At 44.2% G+C, this 19,508-nt stretch overlaps 1 protein-coding gene across 1 annotated transcript in view; it reads left to right on the forward strand.

Moving 5' to 3' along the window:
• The window catches only part of LOC126419657 (protein still life, isoform SIF type 1-like), a 255,372-nt gene that overhangs the window by 40,194 nt on the left and 195,670 nt on the right, over positions 1-19,508 (forward strand). Inside the window, exon 2 of the mRNA XM_050086846.1 lies at positions 3,101-3,285. Coding sequence (XP_049942803.1) covers positions 3,101-3,285 — 185 coding nt within the window. The remainder of the gene's footprint in view (positions 1-3,100; positions 3,286-19,508) is intronic.

Genomic DNA, 19,508 nt, shown 5'->3' on the forward strand with positions numbered 1-19,508 from the left:
TGTTTGTGCCTTGTTGTATTACAGCACAGTAGTAAAGATTTATCAGGGCTAAAGACTGGATTATATTTTTTTTAATTTGAGGCTGAAATATTTTTCCGAATTTTTGCATTTCATGTAGACAGGAGGGAGAGTTAATGCTGCAGGATTTGTTCTTCCAGCATTGTGCTGAAGTCTCTTTCTGTTTCGTGAAACGACAACCGCATGCATTTCCGAATAAATTGGGGGAAATGTTTAACAAGAATGTCTTCTTAACGGCTTTAGGTGTGATATGAGGATGATCTGTAGCTTTTTACCGTTTGGTTTAAGATCCAAGTTTTATATCTGATGTGTCGACAGAAGTGCCGACACAGTGTGATTTGAGGGGACCGCAATGCACGCTATAAACACACGAAGGATGGCGTGAGGTCTGAAACAGGATACGTAATGAATGCTATAAAGAAAAGTACGTAGCTTTTGGAATACTTAACTTTGATCCATCCTTGTTGTATACATCGTTCTTGATGAGACATGCTTTATACGATAAGTGTCAATTGCTATGTAAGGCTAATGGCGCCTTGCTAGGTCGTAGCCATGGACTTAGCTGAAGGCTATTCTAACTTTCTGCTCGGCAAAGGAGCGAGGCTTCGTCAGTGTAGTCGCTAGCAAAGTGGTCCGTACAACTGGGGCGAGTGCTAGTCCGTCTCTCGAGACCTGCCGTGTGGTGGCGCTCGGTCTGCGATCACTGACAGTGGCGACACGCGGGTCCGACATGTACTAATGGACCGCGGCCGATTTAAAGCTACCACCTAGCAAGTGTGGTGTCTGGCGGTGAAACCACAATATCCATCGTGATATTGAAAAAACATCGTCATTCATTCATACACTGTCATAAGGCAGCGGCAATGCTCTTCGGGCTGGTGATCAGATAGAACTAGATACCAGCAGCATTAGATAGTTACAGGAGCGAAGCGTGAGTGAAATATCACTGGTACTCAGTCATAACCATCATCAGGATTTCCTTCCGGCAAGCCGGGTAGGAAATTTGTGAACGATATGCCTCCATTGATTTCTGTCATGGTACAGCTTTTCCCTCTCCACTACATCCCATGTTACTTTTCTCCTCTTGAGATCTTCATTAACCTGGCCTGTCCTTTTCTTTCTAGGCCGTCCAATTCGTCTTCTTCCTAGTGCCTCCATCTCCGAATACTGGCGTGGAGTTCGAGTCGGGTGCATTCGCTTCACATGACCGAACTACTTCAGTCTCAAAGCACTCATCCCCTCCTCTGTAGTCAATGTCACCTGCAGGTCTCTCCTTACATAATCATTCCTGACTCTGTCTCTCCTGTACAATCAGAAAAACAATGGGCCAAAGATTTAATCCTATGGGACTCCAGAGAGTATTATTTTTCTCTTTACGATTTCTCTAACGTACAGACGACTCTTTGCCGTCTATTTTCGAGGTACGAGCACCTTTCGAGTCGCAGTGTTGTACTACTTCAGAAATTCACGTATTTTATTAAGTAATATATAGAAATCAATAGTATCGAAAGTCTTTCTGAAATCAAGCAATGGTGCAATTACACTACTGTCCATTAAAATTGCTACACCACGAAGATGACGTACTACAGACGCGAAATTTAGCCGACAGGAAGAAGATGCTGTGATGTGCAAATGATTAGCTTTTCAGAGCATTCACACAAGGTTGGCGCCGATGGCGACACCTACAACGTGCCGACATGAGGAAAGCTTCCGACCGATTTCTCATACACAAACAGCAGTTGACTGGCGTTACCTGGTGAAACGTTGTAGTGATGCTTCGTGTAAGGAGGAGAAGTGCGTACAATCACGTTTCCGACTTTGATAAAGGTCGGATTGTAGCCTATCGCGAATGCGGTTTATCGTATCGCGACATTGCTGCTCGTGATGGTCGAGATCCAATGACTGTTAGCAGAATATGGAATCGGTGGGTTCAGGAGGGTAATACGGAACGCCGTGCTGGATCCCAACGGCCTCAAATCACTAACAGTCGAGATGACAGGCATCTTATCCGCATTGCTGTAACGGATCGTACAGCCACGTCTCAATCCCTGAGTCAGCAGATGGGGACGTTTGCAAGACGACAACCATCTGCACGAATAGTTCGACGACGTTTGCAGCAGCATGGACTATCAGCTCGGAGACCATGGCTGCGGTTGCCCTTGACGCTGCATCAGACAGGAGCACCTGCGATGGTGTACTCAACGACAAACTTGGGTGCACGAATGGCAAAACGTCATTTTTTCGGATGAATCCAGGTTCTGTTTACAGCATTATGATGGTCGCATCCGTGTTTGGCGATATCGGGGTGAACGCACATTGGAAGCGTGTATTCTTCATCGCCATACTGGCGTATCACCCGGCGTGATGGTATGGGGTGCCATTGTTACACGTCTCGGTCACCTCTTGTTCGCATTGACGGCACACTGAACAGTGGATATTTCAGATGTGTTACGACCCGTGTCTCTACCCTTCATTCGATCCCTGCGAAACCCTACATTTCAGCAGGATAATGCACGACCGCATGTTGCAGGTCCTATACGGGCCTTTCTGTATACAGAAAATGTTCGACTGCTGCCCTGGCCAGCACATTCTCCAGATCTCTCACCAATTGAAAACGTCTGGTCAATGGTGGCCGAGCAACTGGCTCGTCACAATACGCCAGTCACTACTCTTGACGAACTGTGGTATCGTGTTGAAGCTGCATGGGCAGCTGTACCTGTACACGCCATCCAAGCTGTGTTGGACTCACTGCCGAGGTGTATCAAGGCCGTTATTAGTTCCAGAGGTGGTTGTTCTGGGTACTGATTTCTCAGGCTCTATGCACCCAAATTGCGTGAAAATGTAATCACATGATAGTTCTAATGTAATATATTTGTCCAATGAATACCCGCTTATTATCTGCATTTCTTCTTGGTGTAGCAATTTTAATGGCCAGTAGTGTATATCTTCACGTCTGTCCATGACGCGTTAGATGTCGTCCACCAAGTTCATTAATGCAGTTGTTGTGCTATGTTTTTGGAAGCCTGATTGGAGTTTGTAGTGAATATTATGAGTTGAGTGGACTGTGTACATCTGTTCGCAGGCTGTGGGCCGAAGTATTCCACGTGAGCGCCAGCGGCGCCGGCACCGTCAAGTGGCAACAGGTGAGCGAGGACCTGGTGCCTGTCAACATCACGTGCATCCAGGACTCGCCCGAGTGCGTCTTCCACATCACGGCCTACAACAGCCAGGTCGACAAGATCCTCGACGTCCGGCTCGTGCAGCCAGGTGAGGCACGAATTCTTACAGCAGCGTAAACCTTTCACTGCTATTGGGATGTAAAGGGGTCGACCAGAATATAGGAACACCAAAACTCGCAACACGTTCAGGAAAATCGTTAGCTTTCAAAACAGCTTCCACTTGACTCGGAATGGGCAACTACAGGTCCTGCATGTTTTTCGAGGCAATATTAAACCATTCCAAAATGAGACTTTCACTCTGCAGCGGAGTGTGAGCTGGTATGAAACTTCCTGGCAGATTAAAACTGTGTGCCGGACCGAAACTCGAACTCGGGACCTTTGCCTTTCACGGGCATGTGCTCTACCAACTGAGCTACCCAACCACGACTCATGCCCCGTCCTCACAGCTTTACTTCTGCCAGTGCCTCGTCTCCTACCTTCCAATCTCATTCTGGAAACATCCCCCAGGCTGTGACTAAGCCATGTCTCCGCAATATCCTTTCTTTCAGGGTGCCTGGGTAGCTCAGTTGGTAGAGTACTTGACCGCGAAAGGCGAAGGTTCCGAGTTCGAGTCTCGATCCGACACACAGTTTTAATCCGCCAGGAAGTTTCATATTAAACCGTTATTTTTGCAAAATTGTGTGAAGTCCAGGTAAAGATGGTGGAGGTGTATAGTGATCAAGAACCCTTCTCTCCAAACCAGACCGCAAAGGCTTTCAATCACAATTTTTCGTGTTTTATTAACTACACGGTGCGTTTCGGACCCCGTGGATCCATCAGGTGTAATTTGTCTTAACACATGCTTCATTTCTCCTCTTGAATGAGGTGAAATGCATATTCATGCCACGGAAAGGTTTAATGTGAGGTTATGAATTTCGTAAGTCGAACGCGGAAAATATGTGTGAAATAGTGGAAAAGACGAACAGTGTAAACTTACAACACAATACAAGAAAAGCGTTTTTAAAGTTTTAGCACCAGCCAACATTCTTTTCTCCGTCGTCTTTGTACATGTGACTTCATTCAAGAGGCAAGTTTGCACGCACATGCTTATAAACACTTCACAGATGTTTTTGTAGATCGTGTTATCAAAGGTAAATTTATTCGTAGTGCTAAAGATATAGCTATTAAAGTGCCACAAGATGGAAATAATTTTAGAATAGGTCTTTAAAATTAGTGAAATAACTATGGCTTGCAACATCTGTTTCTTCATTTAACATAGATTCTGGTTCTTTGATTTTGTGGACTCATATCTCCAATTGTTCTAACTTGATTACTATGTTGGGCGGGGGAGATGCGATAATTCACCCACGTGCTGATCAAACCTGCACTGCACGATGTGAGCTGTATTGACAGGGACATTGTCGTCCTGCAATGCAGCATGCTCATTTGGGAACGACCATTGCACCATGCCATGTAGCTGTCAGCCGAAACTTTCGCCCAAACCGTCACCGAAACCCCCAGCATTTTTCATTCATTGGACGTAAAGCCGACCGGAAGCTGGAAACAATGTGAAACAAGAATCATCCGAACAAATGGCTTCCTTACATTCTTTCAGAATCCAGTTTTTATTGCTTCGGCACCGCACTCTCCTGGTACGGGCATTTGCATTACTAATTAGTGCTTTGGAGTTATAGCTTGCTCTTTTGTTCCCTCTTAAGAAGCTCCCTTCGTTTTTTTTTATGCTGACAGATTTCGCAAGTGCATCGTTCAATACCGCAGTGACTTTCGCAACTGTTGTCCCTTTATTTTTCGTCACAACATCTTCAATGAACATCTGTCGCGATCATTCAACTCTCCCTTTCGTCCGCACTGTGACTTTGCGGGTGATGTTCTCCTGCTTTCCCTGTATGCGGTATAAATCTTCGACCGCTGCCTCTTGAAACACTAAGCAGTTAGGCTCCTTTGATTACGGAAGCACGCACCACACGAGCATCATTGCCCACGCTAGAATTCACCTACCTCTGACACAATACACTCACAGCTACACAGAACGCTAGTCTGATCACTACTGACATTTGCAACGTATTGAGGTCATTGCACAGATGCTATTCGTGGTTAAATAAGGCAGCCCTACTCGCAGGCTTGGCTAGCATCAGGATTTATGTCCAAGTGTCCATTTGTCGCGATGTTACCACATTTTTGTCCAATCCCTCTATGTGTTCCGTGATAGGTTATTATTGAACCGAAGGGAATTTGCTCCATGTTATTGCTGTGTGTCAGTGCCCCACTGCTTAACTAGGGTCTGCTACGGTCTACAAAATTCTTACAATTATACGAGGGCTGTCCAGAAAGTAAGTTACGATCGGTCGCAAAATGGAAACTACTATGAAAATCCGATAAAGCTTTGCAAAGATGTGTTGGGCAGTGCCTCTAGTATAACTCTAGGTAGAATTATGTCGCTCTTTTCATTCCTGAGCTCTTAGTGAGCGCGCAAAGATGTTATAGAAAATAGTGTCTCCGCCAAGTACGAGGGCCTGGTGAGAATTTTTTCCTGAAGCTATGCAACCAACATTACATAACTGTCGTGCGGTTTCTTCTTCAAGACAATTCTCAGCCTCATTCTGCAGGAGCAATGAAGATGTTCCTGCATCGTTTCAATTGGAAATGTTTGGTTACCCACAATACAGCCCGTAATTGTCTCACACTGGGTTTCATCTCTGCTCAAACGAACCGCTGGCTATGAAGACAACATTTTGGCACAGGCAACGAGCTTTAGGCCAGCGTAGAGAATTGGCGGAAAGCACTGGCGGCTGCCTGCTATGATGAGGGTATTGGAAAGTTGGTACAACGCTACGACGAATGTCTGAGTCAGAACGGCGACTAGATAGAGAAGTAGCTGAAAGGTGTAGCTAACTGTTACAAATGAAACATTTCTGATTTTCACTGTGATTTTCATTTCGCGATCAATCGTAACTTACTTTCTGTACAGCCCTCGTAGCTTACACCTGTGGGCTGCGCTTTCTTCAAGTCTGCGTATTATTGCAGATAATTAGTTTGCGCCTTCATATAGGCAACCCAATTAACATATTTGCAAAGAGGGCTGCTGTCACGCCTTCCCGAACTGTTCGCGTCAATCTCCTACGCGCAAGATCTGGTATTTGCCACGTCAGGAATGTTGCCCATACTGTGTACCTGTAATGCGAATTAAAAACTTTGAGAGGCGCCGTGTCCACTGATGTGTGTCCGTTTTCTGTATGTCATGTAGTTTTTGCGCTGTTGGAAGTACATAAGAATAACTATAACGTAGTGCACTATCTGTGCTGCACTATATAATCTGATCAATGCTCCTTCGGAATGTTTTCATGTCCAAAGGATCTGACACTGCGTTGAGGATTAACAGCTGCATTTCAATTAAGAAATGATTCGCAAGGAATCCGAAGGAATATTGCTTCAAACTATACAGTACAACACAGACACTGGGCTATAGTATAGTATAGTATTTCACGCCATAGCAGGGCAATCTGACGAACTAAAAACCGTGTCTCAACCTGTGCGGCAATCACGGTAGTACACTGGGCGCACTGGGGAATGCAGACGCCAGGACAAATGGAAGTTTGGCTAGTTCTTGGAAGCGTGCTCAGGTAGCTGATAGCCAGTTTCTGCACCAGTGGCCTGGATTAAATTCCGAATCTCTTTGCAGTGTTCATGAATTGATGGCATGAAACGCTTTGACGGTGATCAGTCCGGCAGAAGGGTACGTTTAGGCAGGTGGCCAATTTCGTGCTGTTCCATTCTATTTAGTTTGAGGCTGACCCATTTCACAAGATACAATTACTGTGTATAATAATGCAGACAGAACATTTGTGTGATTTAATTACAACATATAAAGCATAATTAAATGAAATAACATTAGTCTGACTACCCCATACCAATGAAAGTCACAAAATTTTTCCATAAAATTCAATTGCGCAAGGGGGTCAGAAAAAGTCTGAATAGCTTCTAAGGGTGTTGGGGGGCACTTGTTCTGAGAAATAATCCTAGAGAAAAAAATTCGGCACGTTGTGCTGTTTCTGAGTTAATTAGCGTTGAAGTTAGCCAGTCACGCCGTAGAGAGCGAAGATTCAAGCGGCCCGTCAGAGATGGTGTAGCCAAACGTGTCCTTCTTCTGGTTTCCTAAATTTGAGCAAGAGAGTGATACAAAAATTGGACATAGGACAAGCCAAAGGCTGAGCGCTCTCGTGCGCTATCGTCTATGTTGTGAGAACAGCGCACGAGCAATAGCTTGATTGGCTAACTTCAATGCTAATTAACCCATAGACGGAGCAACGTATCGAATTTCTTTCATAACAAACTGTTTCTGACTACCTTGTATACATAATCAAACATTAAAAGCTACCCTCAGATTTCAGAGTTTCCTTTTACAGAGACCAAAGAAACGAAAAATAAGTTTTGTAATGGATCTATTCATGAAGCTAGAAGCTACCCTGTGACAAAAATAGTCCTTAATTTCTAAAGGATTGTACAGTGTAATTGTTCTTCGGTGACGGTATAAGGGATATGCGAAAAGTAAGTTCCGATCGGTCAAGAAATGGAAACAAATGTGAAAATGTAATAAAGATTTGCACATGTGTGTTCGACAGTGTCTCTAGTATGCCTGTCGGTTGCATCACTTCGCTCATCTTAGTTCTGAGAGCATGATGAGCACATAAAGATGCGTAGAAAATAGTGTCTCCCGCCAAGTATGACGTCCTGGTGAGAGATTTCGCCTGATGTTATGCAGCCCACATTACAGAACTGTCATACGGTTCCTGCTTCGTGACAATTCTCAGTCGTAATCTGCAGGGGCAATGAAAATGCTCCTGCAGCGTTTTTGATGGGAAGTGTTTGATCACCGTCACTACAGCCCGTAATTGGCTCCCTTTGTGTTTCATCTCTGCTCGTATTAACTACTGGGTATGAGGACAGCATTTTCGCACAGACAACGAGCTATAGATGAGCGTAGAGAATTGGAGGAAAGCACAGGCGGCTGCCTTCTATGACGAGGGTGTTACAACGATACGCCAAATGTGTAAGTCGGAGTGGTGACTATGTAGAGCAGTGGCTGGAAGCTGTAGTTAACTGTTCCAGTTAAAATATATCTATCACAGTAGTTTCCATTTCGCGATCAATAGAAGCTTTCTTTCCGAATAGCCCTAGTATTTATCACGTCGTATGAATATATGTACCATGTTCTCGTCAGTGAGGCAAGAATCACAATTTGAAGAAGGAGCTTGCTGTTATTCAGTAGGAGTAGTCTATCTGCCGGCACCGGATTTCACTCTCTCCCTTCTCTCTCATCATACACCACCGCAGTGTATTGTATACGAGAGAATATTACGCCAGAGTTTGCTTCTACTGCTCCCGACATTATTGGATGACAGTGTTTATTGGATTGTAGTATTTGATATGTGTCATCAGATTGCCGTTTATCGATTAACATTTCATTTTGCTTTGATTAACCTTTACTAGTTTGTGAAGCGATGGGATAACTGGTTCATATTTGGGGTCAAAAGGGCGTTAATACACTCCTGGAAATGGAAAAAAGAACACATTGCTCCGGACACTGCGAGAGGGCTGTACAAGCAATGATCACACGCACGGCACAGCGGACACACCAGGAACCGCGGTGTTGGCCGTCGAATGGCGCTAGCTGCGCAGCATTTGTGCACCGCCGCCGTCAGTGTCAGCCAGTTTGCCGTGGCAAACGGAGCTCCATCGCAGTCTTTAACACTGGTAGCATGCCGCGACAGCGTGGACGTGAACCGTATGTGCAGTTGACGGACTTTGAGCGAGGGCGTATAGTGGGCATGCGGGAGGCCGGGTGGACGTACCGCCGAATTGCTCAACACGTGGGGCGTGAGGTCTCCACAGTACATCGATGTTGTCGCCAGTGGTCGGCGGAAGGTGCACGTGCCCGTCGACCTGGGACCGGACCGCAGCGACGCACGGATGCACGCCAAGACCGTAGGATCCTACGCAGTGCCGTAGGGGACCGCACCGCCACTTCCCAGCAAATTAGGGACACTGTTGCTCCTGGGGTATCGGCGAGGACCATTCGCAACCGTCTCCATGAAGCTGGGCTACGGTCCCGCACACCGTTAGGCCGTCTTCCGCTCACGCCCCAACGTCGTGCAGCCCGCCTCCAGTGGTGTCGCGACAGGCGTGAATGGAGGGACGAATGGAGACGTGTCGTCTTCAGCGATGAGAGTCGCTTCTGCCTTGGTACCAATCCAAACCGTCATCGAACCCATCGTTCTACCATTCCTAGACCGGCAAGGGAACTTGCTGTTCCAACAGGACAATGCACGTCCGCATGTATCCCGTGCCACCCAACGTGCTCTAGAAGGTGTAAGTCAACTACCCTGGCCAGCAAGATCTCCGGATCTGTCCCCCATTGAGCATGTTTGGGACTGGATGAAGCGTCGTCTCACGCGGTCTGCACGTCCAGCACGAACGCTGGTCCAACTGAGGCGCCAGGTGGAAATGGCATGGCAAGCCGTTCCACAGGACTACATCCAGCATCTCTACGATCGTCTCCATGGGAGAATAGCAGCCTGCATTGCTGCGAAAGGTGGGTATACACTGTACTAGTGCCGACATTGTACATGCTCTGTTGCCTGTGTCTATGTGCCTGTGGTTCTGTCAGTGTGATCATGTGATGTATCTGACCCCAGGAATGTGTCAATAAAGTTTCCCCTTCCTGGGACAATGAATTCACGGTGTTCTTATTTCAATTTCCAGGAGTGTATAATGAAATAATAAGCAACCAGTAGCATAAAAGAAATTTAATTTCTTTACCGGTTTCGGATACTTAGTGCCCTTCTTCAGAAAGTTATGCCTATCGCATTATTTGTGCCCCTTATTATGGACATTAGCAAATAAGGCGATAGGCATAACCTTTTGAAAAGTGGCACTAAGTGTTCGAAACCGGCCAATAAATTAAATTTCTTGTATGCAACTGTTTGCTTATTATTTCATTGTCTACGACTACAGTTGTTGAAGATGGATAAAATACTAAACATACGTTAATGTTAATACTCAACAGTGATTTGACTACAGTGAATGTAAATTCAACTCACTATTACTATGCATCCCTATAATGTCCTTGTAACGTCATTCCGAGACCACCATCCTCATCCATTAGCTACGGTCACAAACTAATTTTAGAGTGTTTTATTTAGCACAATGAATTGTTTCGGAAAACCTAATTCGGGAGAGTTACAAGAGGTGCTCCAGACATAGCTTTTTATGAATCTCTACCTGGTGTTTCGTCGTGTATTAGGAGCTATTGTAAACAGCCGTTTTTGCTGTTTAATCCTTATCATGATATCTTTCTTCCGTTTGTCTTCTTTATCTTTTCTTCTCACTCGACAGGAAAATTCATTCCCCTCTTCAACAGACTCTTGTCAACATTTAACGCTCATGTATTTATCATCTCTACCTGCCGCGCACTCTGTTACTTTAGTTTCCTATTCTTTACTCGCATATTTTGGCCGTTAGCTAACGTTCAGACCATTTATTTAAATACCCTACTCAGTTCCTGCCCTCTTTCGGCGTTACGGCTATGTCGTCAGCGAACAGTACTATGGTAATCGTCCGTACATGGGAAACCACTTCATCGTCAAGACAGTTGTTTACTTGTCTCATTGCCCTTCCTAAGAGAGACAGTCAAATGAAAACCGAAAATCCGCCACAGCGGGACCGTGGAATGATTCCATTCAAAAGTAAACACCACAAACATTAAAGACATTTATCCCACTGGGAGACCATACCATGAATTTCTGTTTCGTAGAACGCACTCGGTCGCTGACGGATCCACAAACGCACCCTTTCTTCTACTTCCTAATCCTACTGTAACCGACGTCCGCGCTTGTCTTCCTTCAGGTCGCTAAAGATGTGAAAATCGCACGGTGAAATATCTACATCTACATCCATTCTCCGCAAGCAACCTGACGGTGTGTGGCGGAGGGTACCTTAAGTAGCTCTATCGGTTCTCCCTTCGATTCCAGTCTCGTACTGTTCGTGGGAAGAAAGATTGTCCGTATGCCTCTGTGTAAGCTCTAATCTCTCTGGTTTTATCCTCATGGTCTCTTCGCGAGATATACGTAGGAGGGAACAATATACTGCTTGACTCCTCGGTGAAGGTATGTTCTCGAAACTTCAACAAAAGCCCATACCGAGCTACTGAGCGTCTCTCTTGCAGAGTCTTTCACTTGAGTTTATCTATCATCTCCGTAACGCTTTCGTGATTACTAAATGATCCTGTAACGAAGCGCGCTGCTGTCCGCTGGATCTTTTCTATCTCTTCTATCAACCCTATCTATTACGCATCCCACACCGGTGAGCAGTATTCAAGCAGTGGGCGAACAAGCGTACTGTAACCTACTTCCTTTGTTTTCGGACTGCATTTCCTTAGGATTCTTCCAATGAATCTCAGTCTGGCATCTGCTCTACCGACGATTAATTTTGTATGTTCGTTCCATTTTAAATCACTCCCAATGCCTATTCCCAGATAATTTATGGAATTAACTGCTTACAGTTGCTGACCTGCTATATTTTAGCTAAATGATGAAGGCTCTTTCTTTCTATGTATTCGCAGCACATTACACTTGTCCCCATTGACATTCAGTTGCCATTCCCTGCACCATGCGTCAATTCTTTGCAGATCTTCCTGCATTTCAGTATAATTTTCCAGTGTTAGAACCTCTCGATATACTACAGCATCATCCGCAAAAAGCCTCGGTGAACTTCCAATGATAGCTACAAGGTTATTTATATATATTGTGAATAGCAACGGTCCTACGACACTCCCCTGCGGCACACCTGAAATAACTCTTACTTCGGAATACTTCTCTCCATTGAGAATGACATGCAGCGTTCTGTTATCTAGGAACTCTTCAATCCAATCACACAATTCGTCTGATAGTCGATATGCTCTTACTTTGTTCATTAAACGACTGTGTTGAACTGTATCAAACGCCTTGCGGAAGTCAAGAAACGCGGTATCCACCTGGGAACCCATGTCTATGGCCCTCTGAGTCTCGTGGACGAATAGCGCGAGCTGGGTTTCACACGATCGTCCCTTTCGAAAGCCATGCCGATTCGTACAGAGTAGATTTCTGGTCTCCAAAACAGTCATTATACTCGAACATAATACATGTTCCAAAATTCTACAACTGATCGACGTTAGAGATATAGGTCTATAGTTCTGTACTTCTGTTTGACGTTCCTTCTTGAAAACGGGGATGACCTGTGCCCTTTTCCAATCTTTTGGAAAGCTACGACCTTCTAGAGACCTACGGTACACCACTGCAAGAAGGCGGGCAAGTTCCTTCGCGTACTCTGTGTAAAATCTAACTGGTATCCCATCATGTCCAGCGGCCTTTCCCATTTTGAGCGCTTTTAATTGTTTTTCTATCCCTCTGTCATCTATTTCGATATCTACCATCTTGTCATGCGTGCCACAATCTAGAGTAGGAACTACAGTGCAGTCTTCCTCAGTGAAACAGCTTTGGAAAAAGACATTTAGTATTTCGGCTTTTAGTCTGTCATCTGGACTGTACAGAACATATCGCAGTGTTCCCCAAACAAATCGTTGAGGCGCAGCCTTCGTCCGAATAGTAGTGTAGGGGCGGGCGTTATCGTGCAATGGGATAGTTCCGTCCGACAGCATTCCTGGGCGTTTTGACTTTACGGCACTTTAAAGCTTCTATAAACTGTCTTCATAGCCCTGTGCACTGATTGTGGTCGCACACTCTAGGAAATCGATGAGCAGAGGACCATTGCAATCGAAGAAGAAGGTCATCACCAACATACTGGAACGTGTGTGAAAATTTGGTTTCCTATGGCGGGGGAGATGTGGGATTTTTGCACTGTTGTTGGCATTGCCGTTTTACTGTCGGTCTGTGGGATTGCTGTCTGACGCAATCGTCCCGTTGCACGATAACACGCCCCCCCCCCCCCCCCCCCAGCTCACACACACACACAGACACTGCCAATCGGACGAAGGCAACACTTCATTTGATTGACCCTTTTGCATACAGACTGAATGTCAACGGTGACAATAAGCCACCCCGATTTACACCTCTCCTGATTCTAATCTCTTGTATTCTCGGTATTGATTGCTTCTGTCTGTTTCGCATGCCATGTCTACAATTTCAAAAAATGGAATGCTTATTATTTTTCAAAATTGCGACATAATGAACTTTTCATACGGACAGACATCGCGTCAATGAATATAACACGCAACCAGAAGTACGATCAAATTTTCGAGGCACATTCTTCATGTCATGTCAAAGTAGTCCCATTGACGTAGGGGACCCGATGCCACAATCCTACGTCTCCGTTGTCGTCAAGTTCCAAGTGGAAGTGGTTTGACATTGCCTTCCTCAAACGTTCAAACGTTGAAACGAGTGTTAGATCTTATGGGTCTTTACCGCTAAGGTCATCAGTCCCTAAGCTTACACACTACTTAACCTAAATTATACTAAGGACAAACACACACACCCATGCCCGAAGGAGGACTCGAACCTCCGCGGGACCAGCCTCACAGTCCATGACTGCAGCAGCACCTCAGACCGCTCGGCTAATCTCGCGCGGCAGCCTTCCTCCGACTTGTTCTGAAGTGGTAAATGTGTACCAGTGTCACATGCGCTCCATTCATTAGAGACTGCGGAGATGTTTGGAATTTAATCTAGGACATTGGCCCAAGGACTGGTGATCACGCTTCCTCTCCTTGACGGCCAGATACTGGCAGTCAAAATTTTCCACCAATAAGATTCAAAGCGGCTAATATCCGAGTCGAGCTTCACAGCACGGAAGTGCGTTACCGACCTCGGCTACAAAGCCCGATATTCTTCTCATAAGAGAATAAAACATGATATACGGACATGGCTCGCATACTCTTTGTTTTCATTGCAAAACTGATTTTCTACAACGGTTTGTACTAGTTTGCCGTGAACACACACACACACACACACACACACACACACACACACACATACAGCTCCCCTAACCGTAGCTCGCTCACACCGACTAGTCGTCGATTAACGAAAAAGTCGAAAATAAAAGTCGTAAACCAAAAAAGGCCTGTTATCATCAAACACTTGAGTAGTTTAGTCGGGGTAGTTTGCACTCCGCAATGAGCAGAATTAGTTTATAAAGCATCTCAATATTTGCGACGTCATATCTTCAGTATTATACATCATACAATGACATGATTTTGCGGGTGTATTCACTGGCATGTCTGAATATTGACTGCAAAATGTGTTGCGAATACAGGTAGTAGTAAAGAAGTAATAAGTTATGAAGCCATGCGTCGTGCTAGAGTTTTACTGCGTGAAAAACTAAAACGTAGTATGCGCTGAAGGTTTTTCTTTTCATCAATTTCTGGAGGGATGTGAGGGTGGACGAGAAAAAATTTCGAAAAGGATATGAAATTTTGTATGAATTCTGCTGGACTCGTTGTTGTTGTTGTTGTTGTGGTCTTCAGTCCTGAGACTGGTTTGATGCACCTCTCCTTGCTACTCTATCCTGTGCAAGCCTCTTCATCTCCCACCTACTGCAACCTAGATCTTTCTGAATCTGCTTAGCGTATTCATCTACTGGTCTCCCTCTACGATTTTTACCCTCCACGCTGCCCTCCAGTACTAAATTGGTGATCCCTTGATGCCTCAGAATATGTCCTACCAACCGATCCCTTCTTCTAGTCAAGTTGCGCCACAAACTTCTTTTCTCCCCAATTCTATTCAATACCTCCTCATTAGTTATGTGATCTACCCATCTAATCTTCAGCATTCTTCTGCAGCACCACATTTCGAAAGCTTCTATTCTCTTCTTGTCCAAACTATTTATCGTCCATGTTTCACTTCCATACATGGCTACACTCCATAGAAATACTTTCAGAAACGTCTTCCTGACACTTAAATCTATACTCGTTGTTAACAAATTTCTCTTCTTCAGAAACGCTTTCCTTGCCATTGCCAGTCTACATTTTATATCCTCTCTACTTCGACCACCATCAGTTATTTTGCTCCCCAAATAGCAAAACTCCTTTACTACTTTAAGTGTCTCATTTCCTAATCTAATTCCTTCAGCATCACCTGATTTAATTAGAATACATTCCATTATCCTAGTTTTGCTTTTGTTGATGTTCATCTTATATCCTCCTTCCAAGACACTGTCCATTCCGTTCAACTGTTCTTCCAAGTCCTTTGCTGTCTCTGACATAATTACAATGTCATCGGCGAACCTCAAGGTTTCTATTTCTTCTCCATGGATTTTAATACCTACTCCGAATTTTTCTTTTGTTTCCTTTACCGCTTGCTCAGTATACAGATTGAATAACATCGCGGAGAGGCTACAACACTGTCTCACTCCCTTCCCAACCACTGCTACCCTTTCATGCCCCTCGACTCTTATAACTGCCATCTGGTTTCAGTATGAATTGTAAATAGCCTTTCGCTCCCCTTCAGAATTTGAAAGAGGGTATTCCAATCAACACTGTCAAAAGCTTTCTCTTAAGTCTACAAATTCTAGAAACGTAGGTTTGCCTTTCCTTAATGTATCTTCTAAAATAAGTCGTAGGGTCAGTATTGCCCACGTGTTCCAATATTTCTTCTTAAACTGATAGTTCACAGCTGCCAACAGCTGCTTTCTTTGGGATTGGAATTATTATATTTTTCTTGGAGGGTATTTCGCCTGTCTCATAGATCTTGCTCACCATATGCTAGAGTTTTGGCAGGCCTGCCTCTCCCAAGGCTGTCAGTAGTTCTATTGGAATGTTTTCTACTCATGGGGCCTTGTTTCGACTCAGGTCTTTCAGTGCTCGGTCAGACTCTTCACGCAGTATCATATCTCCCATTTCATCGTCATCTACATCCTCTTCCATTTCCACAATATTGTCATCAAGTACATCGCCCTTGTATAGACCGTCTATATATTCCTTCCACTTTTCTGCTTTCCCTTCTTTGCTTAGAACTGGGTTTCCATCTGAGTTCTTGATGTTCATATACGTGGTTCTCTTTTCTCCAAAGGTCTCTTTAATTTTCCTGTACGCAGTATCTATCTTACCCCTAGTGAGATAAACCTTTACATCATTACATTTGTCCTCTAGCCATCCCTGCTTAGCCATTTTGCACTTCCTGTCGATCTCATTTTTGAGACGTTTGTATTCCTTTTTGCCTGCTTTGTTTACTGCATTTTTATGTTTTCTCCTTTCATCAATTAATTTCAATATTTCTTCTGTTACCCAAGGATTTCTACTAGCCCTCGTCTTTCTACCTACTCGATGCACTGCTGCCTTCGCTACTTTATCCCTCAAAGTTACCCATTCTTCTTCTACTGTATTTCTTTCCCCCATTCCTGTCAATTGTTCCCTTATGCTCTCCCTGAAACTATGTACAACCTCTGATTTAGTCAGTTTATCCAGGTCCCATCTCCTTAAATTCCCACCTTTTTGCAGTTTCTTCAGTTTTAATCTACAGTTCATAACCAATAGACTGTTGTCAGAGTCCACACCTGCCCCTGGAAATGTCTTTCAATTTAAAACCTGGTTCCTAAATCTCTGTCTTACCATTATATAATCTATCTGAAACTTTTCATTATCTCCAGGCTTGTTCCATGTATACAGCCTTCTTTTATGATTCTTGAACCAAGTGTTAGCTATGATTAAGTTGTGCTCTGTGCAAAATTCTACCAAGCGGCTTCCCCTTTCATTTATTACACCCAATCCATATTCACCTACTATGTTTTCTTCTCTCCCTTTTCCTACTACCAAATTCCAGTCACCCATGACTATTAAATTTTCGTCTCCCTTCACTATCTGAATAATTTCTTTTATTTCATCATACATTTCTTCAATTTCTTCGTCATCTACAGAGCTAGTTGTCATATAAATTTGTACTACTGTAGTAGGCGTGGGCTTCGTGTATATCTTTGCCACAATAATGCGTTCACTATGCTGTTTGTAGTAGCTTACCCACACTCCTATTTTTTTATTCATTATTAAACCTACTCCTGCATTACTCCTATTTGATTTTGTATTTATAACCCTGTATTCACCTGACCAAAAGTCTTGTTCCTCTTGCCACCGTACTTCACTAATTCCCACTATATCTAACTTTAACCTATCCATTTCCCTTTTTAAATTTTCTAGCCTACCTGCCCGATTAAGGGATCTGACATTCCACGCTCCGATCTGTAGAACGCCAGTTTTCTTTCTCCTGATAACAACGTCCTCTTGAGTAGTCCCCGCCCGGAGATCCGAATGGGGGACTATTTTACCTCCGGAATATTTTACCCAAGAGGACGCCATCATCATTTAACCATGCAGTAAAGCTTCATGCCCTCGGGAAAAATTACGGCTGTAGTTTCCCCTTGCTTTCAGCCGTTCGCAGTACCAGTTTAGGTTCGTGTTACAAGGCCAGATCAGTCAATCATCCAGACTGTTGCCCCTGCAACTACTGAAAAGGCTGCTGCCCCTCTTCAGGAACCACACGTTTGTCTGGCTTCTCAACAGATACCCTTCCGTTGTGGTTGCACCTACGGTCCGGTTATCTGTATCGCTGAGGCACGCAAGCCTCCCCACTAACGGCAAGGTCCATGGTTCATCGGAGGGGGCGGGACTCGTTAACTGCTCTCATTACCAAATATTGGAGGAATATAGCCTAGGTGAATTACACTGCCTCAAGACGTATACGCTTTCTAGCTTTAGTAATTTCGTTATTGTACTAAATCCTTAACGTAATACCATATCTTTTCAAGAGCTGATTGTGACAGGACTTTAAATTTTGTAAGCTGTTCAATAATTGAACGAAATACTGAAATTCTTATTTTTGGTGCCCCTAGAAGCCGTTCAATAGGCAACCCGTTACAAACTCTGAGTGACCATTTTAGCCATTAGCAAGGCAGCGGGAAAACGCTCCTTTGCGAGCACAAAAAGGCGAATATGTTCCTCTTTAAAAGACTGACGGAAAAGAGGGAAACAAGCTGGATCATTCCTCATTCTGCCTCTCTCACGAAAAGTTTTGGCATGGCAACGTACTCCCGCTGTTTCAACACAGAACATTCTAAATCCGTTTACACAGACTCTCATTGTGTTTAAACTTTCGCACTCAGCATCTCCCTCTCACAGCAGCTGTCTATATCTATATACTCGTACGTCTCTCTCCCACTGTCTCCTTTCTCTCCTAATGATTTTCAGTCTATCCCACTGCTACTGTCTCCTCTCTTATTTACACTGTCTCAGTTTGTCTTTTTTCTGTCTGTAACTGTCTCCGCCATACCTTGGCACCTCAAAATTCTGAGGGTTTAAAATTTCAGTCGAAAATGTGTATTCCCCTATACCTACGCCCTAAAGTTCACCGGTCTGGGACGATCCAACCCCGAGCCTATGTATGGCCTCTATTCAGCACTATTTTTCATTTCCACCACCTCTCTTTTACTCCTGCTGCTTCTATCTCCATCCATCTCTCTCTCTCTCTCTCTCTCTCTCTCTCTCTGTCTGTCTCTCTCTCTCTCTCTCTCTCTCTTACTGACCATCAAATCAAACCATCAATATAGTCTCTCTCTTTGGTTACCAACTACTGTTCCTTCATCCATCTCTATTGCTCTCTCCCACAGTCACTGTCTCCTGTCTCTTCGAATTGCACTTTCTCCTGTCTCTTCCATCGTCGCCGTCTCTCCAGCAGTGTGTTCCGTTTATATAGAACGAATTCTACATGTTAATAAAGTTTTCACACTTTTATTTATATATTTCGACCGATTTACGTACTTTGACACATGTAAGCAACAAGTAAGTACGCATAACGTATCGGTAACACAAAATAGTTTGCTTTACCTTTATCTGGAGACTTTGTTTATCGATCGCAATTCATCGAAAACCCCCAGCTGACGATTTATATCTTAAAAGAGTAAAAATGATATTATAACCATTTTACTGCATGTGGTGTCTTACCTGTTTTACATAATTTATATGTCACTTAATGTGCGTATGTGCGTTTCAGGCATTTGAATACCATTTCCGGCCATTTCTTGTCTCCATGACACCACTTGAGGCATATCTGTATAGTCGTGAAGTGCCTATTATATAGAGACAACGGATCTTAAAGCTTCAGTGGTGACTGACTCAAAACATACTTTGGTGACCTCAGAACCCTTGCGATGGCCCTAGAACCATTGCCTTCAGTTAAATCAGTCCGGATATTACGTGCATATTTTACGTGGGTAAGAACGGTAACTTTTAACCTTTGGATAAAAATTTCGACGACTTGCCGTGAACAAAAATTATACTAC

The sequence above is a fragment of the Schistocerca serialis genome, chromosome 9 (genome assembly GCF_023864345.2).
Source record: "Schistocerca serialis cubense isolate TAMUIC-IGC-003099 chromosome 9, iqSchSeri2.2, whole genome shotgun sequence".
Lineage (NCBI taxonomy): Eukaryota > Metazoa > Arthropoda > Insecta > Orthoptera > Acrididae > Schistocerca > Schistocerca serialis.